The sequence below is a fragment of the Nematostella vectensis genome, chromosome 14, assembly GCF_932526225.1.
Source record: "Nematostella vectensis chromosome 14, jaNemVect1.1, whole genome shotgun sequence".
Lineage (NCBI taxonomy): Eukaryota > Metazoa > Cnidaria > Anthozoa > Actiniaria > Edwardsiidae > Nematostella > Nematostella vectensis.
In genome coordinates, this window is record NC_064047.1 from 9,734,296 (window position 1) to 9,742,950 (window position 8,655).

The window sequence follows — 8,655 nt, forward strand, 5'->3', positions numbered from 1 at the left end:
TTTCGAGAGTAAAGATATTATTATTGCTCAAGTATTAGCATTACCATCATACACTGGTAAATATAGTCTGCTTCGACAGTGCTGAATAACGTATGCGCATGCGTGTGTTCTGGCAAAAACAAACAAAATCTCAGTGTTGAATCATTCGAGTAAAGGTACGAAAAGCTGACTTCAGTCGCTGTTTTGACTAACTGTACAGCATTAAAACCATACTGCACAAAAGATGACAGATTTGTTTGATAATGAGGAAGTCATAAAGAAAATTATAGCCTTTTAAATTTGATTTAATTTTCTTAGCATTCGACAAAATGTGACAGTTCACCGGTTAAACGCCGCCATTTTCAAAACAAAAAAAATGGTTTAACCGCGCGGTACTGGAACTAGTCTTGCACTTTTTTTAGCCCTGCTGTCTGCATGTAGTCCAATTTTCTATGCACCAATGATCCCAAAGGTTACAATTATTCAAGGCAGGTGTCTTTATGTCACCTTTGGTTCCACAGATGACTAAAATTAAGATGACAAGATTTTTTATTAATATTTATTCACATCGACCTTTATTTTCTACATTTGTGTCTTAATGGAGTGAAAGTAGAATTATAAGTATTTTGTTTTGGCTTAGAAAAACAGAGTTTGTGTTTATTTTGTTATGGCGGATATGGCAGTCCCTATCCTGACTTCTCGGCGACCTGAAAGAAAAAAATACGTTCAGTTATTTGTATAGCCATAACTCATAATTATGTGATTACATATTTTATAAACCTAAACCCAAGTCTTTCTCCTGTTTTTGTTATGTGTGACTTTGTTCTGTTTTTCAGTTTGTATCTTGTCTCGAATCAAACAGTAGAATATAATATGAGTATTGGCCACAAAGATGCTGGATGAGAATTCGGATTAAAAAATAGCTTGAATGGTTTCCTACCTTATCTTTTAAGGCACGAAGCGCCAGTACAACCTGAAAACAAACAGTAAGAATGTAATGCGTGAATGCAGTACAGTTATTAGTCGCATGTACCAGATTATATGCACTAGAAATGTTGATGTGCGCTGTAAGAATAATAAAAGAAAACATTCAGATTTATTTTGATTTACATTTTGTTTTTTTCGAGTATAAATAGCTTCCCTTCCGGATAATGGCTTTCGTTTTTCTAAATGCTCTAAAAGAGCCTGGGGTGAGCGCGCGGGATACCTTTTCTAAAACGTTAGGGACTAGGCTCCATTTCCTAGATGGCTGGCAGCAAAATCGTAGTAAACTCGAATTTCTCGACTTACAAAGCTCTAGAGCGATAAAAAAGCGAAAAACAGATTGAAGCTGACTTCCAAATATGGTATGTAATGGCTAATAAGGAAATGACCGAGCGAGCTAGAAAAACGACAGTTTTTTAAAACAAGGTTGACTGAAAAAACTAAAAACAAGTAGTCAAGAGGACAATTAATCAATCTAGTCGTTCTGGGCTTCATGTGGCGCTTCAGGTTTCCTGTGGTTTTTTGAGTTGATTCTCCCCAGTTCCCCTTATCTTATGGCGCCAGCCACAGGGAACCCGAACGTCAAAACCTATGGTAGTGCAGTACCTGAGCTCCCCTACGCGGCTCTGTCTACCTGTGGTAGCAACAGGGAGACCGGGCGACGAAGGAGAGCCTATGTACTGGACTAGGGGCTAGCATTCCAGGGTCTTCTGGGTAATTTTCAATATGGCGTCTAGCTGAAGACGCCATATTGAAAAGTACCCAGAACACCGTGGTGACGAGGTTGAGCATGCAATTGAGTGCTTTTCTTACCCCCCATACATTCCTCTTCTCGTACAGATCAACCGTCACAAAGATGTACTCCTCCTGGACGCCGTAGGACTTGATGAAGTTAACAAACCACCCTATGTTTTCCATCTAGAATATCACGAATCAAAAATAAAGCTTCGATGCATTCAGACGTCAAGAACTATGACATTTTCGACAGAAAGCTAAGATGACTTGAACGTTTGCAGTGGCAGATTGTTACTTTACTTTGGAAATTCCTGTATCCAGGGGCGGTCTTGAGAAGGGTCGAACGCCCCCCTCCTCCCCCCAAAGCTCATATATTTGGAGGACAATGAGGACAAGGACAGTAAATCCGACCTCCCCTCCCCGTTTCTAGAACGTCCGGATCCGCCCTGGTCCAATTGCCCACGCCTTCCTCATACTCACCATCTTGAAGCCCATCTTTCCTGGATTCAGATGTGGTTTCTTTATGACACCTGGTTGTATTGCGTTCGCCAGCCTGAATAGAGATGAGATAGACATGACGGAAAAACATGACGTGACGCTTCATATAAGCCCATTTCACAATGAATTAGGCGGAAAATGCCTCTAAGTACTTAGTAACTTAAAGCAAACAAAATATCAAGTGCAACTTTTTTTGAATTGATGCGAATTTTTGTAGTGTCATTGAAATTTGAGCTTTTCGTCCCTGAGCTGATACACAGGGCAATGATGATCAAGAAAAAATTATCTTAAAAAGCTAAAATCTGGCTATGTGCACTTCGACCTATAGCCACTGAAAAAAAAAATGTCTTTTCTCTCTATCTGGAATTGCGCGTTTTCCAGGTTTTTCCGTCACGTCGATGAGATATGGAACAAATATTTCATCATTCTTAACATTAACATGATATTAGCGCGCATCATCAACTTCACCACCATAACCAACCAAGTAACAAATGTCACCAAATTCACCATATCACAACCACGACTATCATCATTATTATCTTACACTGGGGGCAAGCCCCGATAAGGAAGTGGTGGCTGTTTCTCTAATATTTTCTTCATGCCATATCACAAATTTAGCCCCAAATTGTCGTTTTTTGCCAAACGCGGTGGTATAATTACTCACTTCTCCCTTCTTACACTAGATTCTTTTCTCGAGATTCAAGGAATTCGGAACAGACCAAGAAGACGGGATTTGTGAGAAAAAAAGGGAACCCAATATTAGCTTGTTATAAGCAGCTTCCATTGTATTTGTTCTTTTTGCTTACTTGCATAGTGTGGTACCGGTTTTAAGGGACTTTGCAAATTCGTCTTGATCCCCATGAGCAAGTGAGTCACCAGTCATCTTAGTGATCCACGCGCACACATCTGACACGACTTCATCGTCCCACTTAGCGCCGATCTGAACACAAAAAGCAGAGACAGTGTTACTTGGGAAGTTGGGCAGAGACGGTGTTACTTGGGGACTGGGGCGTGGGGAAGGGGGTAGGGGAGGGTTCATATTCGAAGATGAGATCAGGGAAAGGGTCTGGGACGAGGTGTTTATGGCGATGGGGGGGGGGGGGGGGAATGGGTCTGGAATGAGCGTTAAGGGCGGGGAGAGGGTAATGGATGTTAGGGTAAGAATTCTTGAGGGGGGGGGGGGGTTCTTATGGGACAAAGACTAGGGAAGAGGGCGGGGGAAGGGGGTTAGGGGGAGTAGCCTTGGGTTAGGGGGGATTGGACGGATAGCATCTAGGAAAACAGGACAGGACAGACATGACGGAAAAACATGACGTGACGCTTCAAATAAGCCCATTTCACATCGAATAAGGCGAAAAACTTCTCTTTTAGTAATTAGTGAGTAATAGCCAACAAAATATCAAATGCGACTTTTTTTTAAATTGATGCGACTTTTTGTAAAGTGTCATTGAAATTTGAGCTTTTCGTCCATGAGCCCATACATAGCGCAAGGGTGATCAAGGAAAACATATCTTAAAAAGACAAAATCTGGGTATATGAATTTCGGTCTCACGTTATTTGTGTTTTGAAAATCATTCCGGAATACAAGGAACCAAAGGCTATTGTAAGAAATGGTGTTTTCTTTATCTATCTCGAATTGCGAATTTCCATGTTTTTCCGTCATGTGTACAGGACATAGTTGGGGATTGACATATGAGTTGAGAACTGTTCAAGCCCTAAACCTTAACTGCGTTCCAATTTACTGAGGGACAACCAAAAAGGAGTACAGTTAGCAACCCAAAAATTACGGAGTAATGGCCAAAATAGGAAATGTTAGCATGTGGAAAATATTGTTAGCTTCTAAAACGAAGTACAGATAAGAATTATGTCAAAGTTGTGCGAGCAATTTCACTGAGGATAAATTATGAAAAAACGCGCTATACAGCTACCATCTATTTCTTTGTTTATAGCGAAACACTAATCAAACGCAACGAGAGTGAGTCTCAGGGAATTGGTAGGTCATGTTTTTCGGAGCATGTGCAAAAACCTACCTTCAGTTTGGTATTTTGCGTCGTTGGTAAGCTATCTGTCATCTTGAGTCGTATATGAATGTTATATCGTTTTAGAATAAGAGTAACCGAGCGCAAAGGTTCAGACCACGAACCAACAGAAGTGGAATAAAATCGTTATCTTTTTTATGAATAGTTACCAAAATAGCCACCAACCAGAGGAGGAATGCGGCGTAATTCAGTCATGCAAAAAAATCATTATGTTTAGTCTACGGACGAAATGATGTCGAAATGAGAAATATGTCTTGAGAAAATGTTTTCTCTTTCTTGAAAGGTGATGTTTTATGTTTAATATTAAACAAAAACACTCCTCCCAAGCTATAGCAAAATTTTTAAAGTCTCCGCTTAAAAGGAGAATTTACATTTTGATCATACTGCCTGCAAGAGCTCGATAGGCGGGTGAATCAACTGATCACTCTAGGTGTGTTATGTTAGTGGTTACGCGTATAGCTCTTCACTTCTATGGGGGTAATATTGTTTTATCTTGTGCAGACAATGTAATATAATATCCTCTGCAGTGTTTTAGTGCGTTTGACGTTTTCGCCTCGATGCTAAAGAAAACAGACTCTGCTTATCATAAACTAGGTTGTTATTATGCAAAATATAGCTTAGATGAAGATAGCCTAGTTCCAGGCCGTTATTGCCGAGCCACAGTCGGGTCGCGTCCGCCCTCCCCTTCCACCTCCCCCCCGAACAAACGAGGTAACCCAGGAAGAGCACCAGGTATTTTTGAAAATAAATGGTTCTTATCCAGTTATGGGTGGAATTACGCGCCATAGTGCTTGGGCAGGTCAGCGTTTGTTTGCCAACCTATGTACTTCATGTAGCCATTATACTACGACGGCAGAACACAATGGGATTTGATTCGGAATTCAATAGCAGCACGTGAAAATGCGTTCTGTCTGATACATTTCAGCCGTTTTCCATAAAACCACGACGTTAAAAATCCAACTTTCACGGTCAATTGAGGACGCGGACATTTGCAGTGTGAACTCTTCTAGCCACGTTCGCTACTGTAGAAATAATGTCCTTAGTTTATTTTTATCTATCTCTGACTATAATGTTTTGCTAATTCCATAGCAATTAAATTAAAATAATTGATCGCCAAGCGCGAACACGTCTTTTTCGATCTCGTTTATGTAAAAATCTCCGGTTATTTTTAACGGAAAACGCGAAAAATATTTCAAAATATTGAAAGCAGTGTGTCTATTGGAAGTTTTTTGAGGATGTGATTGATAATTTAGAGCGGATGGCCTGTTAAATATCCCGGATTTTAATAGATTCTTTTGTCTTTTAACGGTAGAGGTTTCCGTCGGACCTCCGGAAGTGAACTGGTGACAATGCGGCTTTAATATTTAATTGATTAAATATTTTATATTTAATTATATTGATGGCTGCATGAAGTACCCAATCCGTCTTGCAACATTTTGAATATAGTAATTTCTATGCATCTAAAATATTTATCTCTGAATTCCAGTGAATCATCATTTTATATATATTACATTGATGACCGTTGCCAGGGAAACTTTTATCAGCCATTTACATGCCTGGCTATCTATCATTGATATGTATTCATTACTTCTCATCTACTGAGAGGGATTACTTTCGCTTATATTATTGCATGACCTTTGGAGTACTAAAGCCGGCTTGATTAAACACATACAGTGCATGCTTGATGCATTTGTTGAAGCACATTCATTTATACAAAACTTAAGACCCTTTGAAATATTGTGTGAAATACTGATATTTACTTGTTATTGGACGTGCATTTATTTCCTCCCTGTAGTCTATTCATCATTCTGATTAAGGAAACAGATTTTGGGACATTCCATAAGCGTATTATTATTGTTGTGTTATAATTGATTTACCCAGACGCAAACATTGAATAATCGTGTATGCTATTGTTATTGGTTGACAATTCTTCGTAATATGTCCCCGAGATGTCACTTTTTTCGCTTTGATATGTGCTCATATAAAAAATATATTCTCACATAAAAACTATTCTCAAAGCATCTTTCTTTTATTTGAAAATAAGCTGATCATAAAAAGATTTTGATTATATAATAGTATACTTGGGATCAGGGCAACCGATTGTGCGTTTTGTTCTAGCTATGCACAAAACTAATGAAAGGGTTATGGTCGATTTACTTTAACAAATTAAACTATTACTCGTATCTTAATTGCTAATTGCAGTATTAGTAGGAATGCTTTTAAGCCTAAAAAATATAGCATCCACATATAATTAATAAATTAAATTCTAATTAAATAAGCGTCAAAAAGGAATCTAAGGTTATACAAGAAGTAGCATAGTTTCACTTTTTTTTGTGTTTGTAGAGCGTCATTTTGTTCTATTTGAACATTCACTGCTCGTTTAAGATAAAAGTGTCCTGAACGAGATTTGGATATATATAAAGCAAAGCTCGCAAATCATACAGAATTTTTCAATTGCTTGAATTTCATATTGCTAACGCTTGTTTGCAATTTCATGGATAACTTTCATAATTTACACGCAGTTTCATGGCCTTAAAGCTTATTCCTTCTGTGCCCCCTGACGAAAATTTTACATTGCCTCACCTTCCCCAATGCTGCATTTCCACCAGGGCGACGCGACATACTACACTTCAGATAAGATAGCAACCAAGGAGAGAGTTTAGGGAGAGTAGACACAAGAGTCCGGAGTTAAGACGCGCTCGAATACAATAATTGCCTTAGGCCTTTGGTGTTGCTTTCGTCGATCCTGATGGAATAAGGGGTAATTAGCTCAATCGTGTGTGTATCTAGGGCAATATGTGCCTGTCACACAACGAGTAAAGCTTGCGTGACGTAAAATTGTCACGGCAGATGGAATATGACGTGGTTAGGGACGGACCATTAGAAATTTTATGTAGGGGGGTAGGGAGGGGGTGGGTGAGGGGGGGGGGGTGCCTGAGAAGAAACAAGAAAACAAAAGCAAACAAACAAAATACACACATACTAACGAAAAAATATCTATAGCGATTTTTGCTTGTCACACAACGTGCAAAGTTTGCGTGACGTTGCTTTGTCAGGGCAGATAAGATATGTGTTTTATTGGCCCAATCGTGAAGACCTGCGTGACGTCGCTGTGCCATAGCCTGCGTAGCAAGCGTTTCTGTGGAGTTTCGAGACGAGAACCTAGCCATTACACATATACCAGACTGTTGTTAGCCTGGATTTGTTGGGTATTGGATTGGTTGCAGGTATTTTTGATATGATATGCCATAACACTGCCCTGATTTCGTGATTGCTCTTTTGGATCCGATCTTTTTGTGGTCGAGAGAGTGCGCGTCCATCCTTCTCCTGCTCGTTCTTGTGGCTTTATGAAAAAATAAATAAAATAAAATAAGGCAAGAGTCAATTTTTTTTTTAATTCGAAAGTTATCACATTTTAGTTCTTCTATTCGAGCATCGAGCATTATTTGCTTAATGCACAAGTAAATTGTAATTTGTTTGTTGTTGTAGACACGCTTATTGCCGCACACTCGAGCATTGCAAAACTTATATACAACGCGAGCACTGTGCAATCTTAAAGTGCAGGGAGCATTGATCCAATCTGTCCGCCGCCATTTTGTCATACTAGTACGTGTGAAAAAAAATCCATTTCCATCGGCGGATTTGGAGAAGCCAATGCGATATTTTCGATTGAATTTGGCAAATAAAGTATCCAACTTTATTTTTAGATGGCTATTTCGCGATTTTAGTACATTACGTGTCTTGCAATAATAAGTAAAAACAATAACAAAGGTGTGGCTGACAAGGGCTCTTTAAAGCCGCATTCTCACCAGTTTACTTCCGGAGGTTCGACGGAAACCTCAACCGTAAAAGACAAAAGAATCTATTAAAATCCGAGTTATTAAAAGGCCATCCGCTCTTAATTAGCAACCACATCCTCAAAGAAACTTCCAATAAACACACTGCCTTAAGTCTGTCTGAAGTAAACTGGTGATAATGCGGCTTTAAGTTGACCAATTTACTTACGTGCGATTGCAAAGAAATTTTTGGTTATCGGAAAATGATCGTGCTAGCGTGCTGACACTTGCTTATGGGTATAGCACTTCAGTTTCTGTCGAATGATGATGCCAGGCTTTTTCATATGTGCCAAATTAGGGGTCATGAGAGCTATCAAAAGAATCTCTGGAACAGTATTCCACCTGACATGCGTGATCTTTCCAAACCAAACTTTAAGAAATATATACAATTATTATTGCTGTCGTTAGGCAGCAACACTATTCAGGTTGCCTGTGTTGCCCAGTTAGTAGATGGATCTTTGGATCCATGGTTGGTCGCCTCGATTGCATGTTCGTAGTCAAAGATATTCCATATATGGAACCTCTACTACTCGTCAATATTCCATATATGGAATAGTTTTCCATAGGGGCTGTGTCAGCGTAAA

The 8,655-nt window shown here is 39.3% G+C and overlaps 1 protein-coding gene across 2 annotated transcripts; it reads right to left on the minus strand.

Moving 5' to 3' along the window:
- Nucleotides 1-524: 524 nt before the first annotated feature.
- Nucleotides 525-7,018, minus strand: LOC5510330 (myophilin). Of its 2 annotated transcripts, none has more exons than XM_032379491.2 (6): nt 6,819-7,018; nt 3,003-3,136; nt 2,179-2,251; nt 1,777-1,881; nt 920-952; nt 525-686 (listed from the first exon to the last, which is right to left on the minus strand). In XM_032379491.2, the coding sequence occupies exons 1-6, from the start codon at nt 6,855-6,857 to the stop codon at nt 666-668; spliced, it is 405 nt and encodes a 134-aa protein (XP_032235382.1). In that variant the 5' UTR covers nt 6,858-7,018; the 3' UTR covers nt 525-665. The 2 variants fall into 2 exon arrangements, with proteins under 2 accessions (XP_032235382.1, XP_001630814.1); XM_001630764.3 differs by lacking the exon at nt 6,819-7,018 and adding an exon at nt 4,227-4,384.
- Between the last annotated feature and the right edge of the window lie 1,637 nt (nt 7,019-8,655).

What these genes read in the sequence shown, in the direction of transcription:
- LOC5510330 (XM_001630764.3), bottom strand. Translation starts at nt 4,268, where the DNA reads ATGACAGATAGCTTACCAACGACGCAAAATACCAAACTGAAG. An exon ending in CGCAAAATACCAAACTGAAG is followed by an intron (nt 3,137 to 4,226) that starts GTAGGTTTTTGC and finishes TTTTGTGTTCAG; the next exon opens with ATCGGCGCTAAGTGGGACGA. An exon ending in GAAAGATGGGCTTCAAGATG is followed by an intron (nt 1,882 to 2,178) that starts GTGAGTATGAGG and finishes GTGATATTCTAG; the next exon opens with ATGGAAAACATAGGGTGGTT.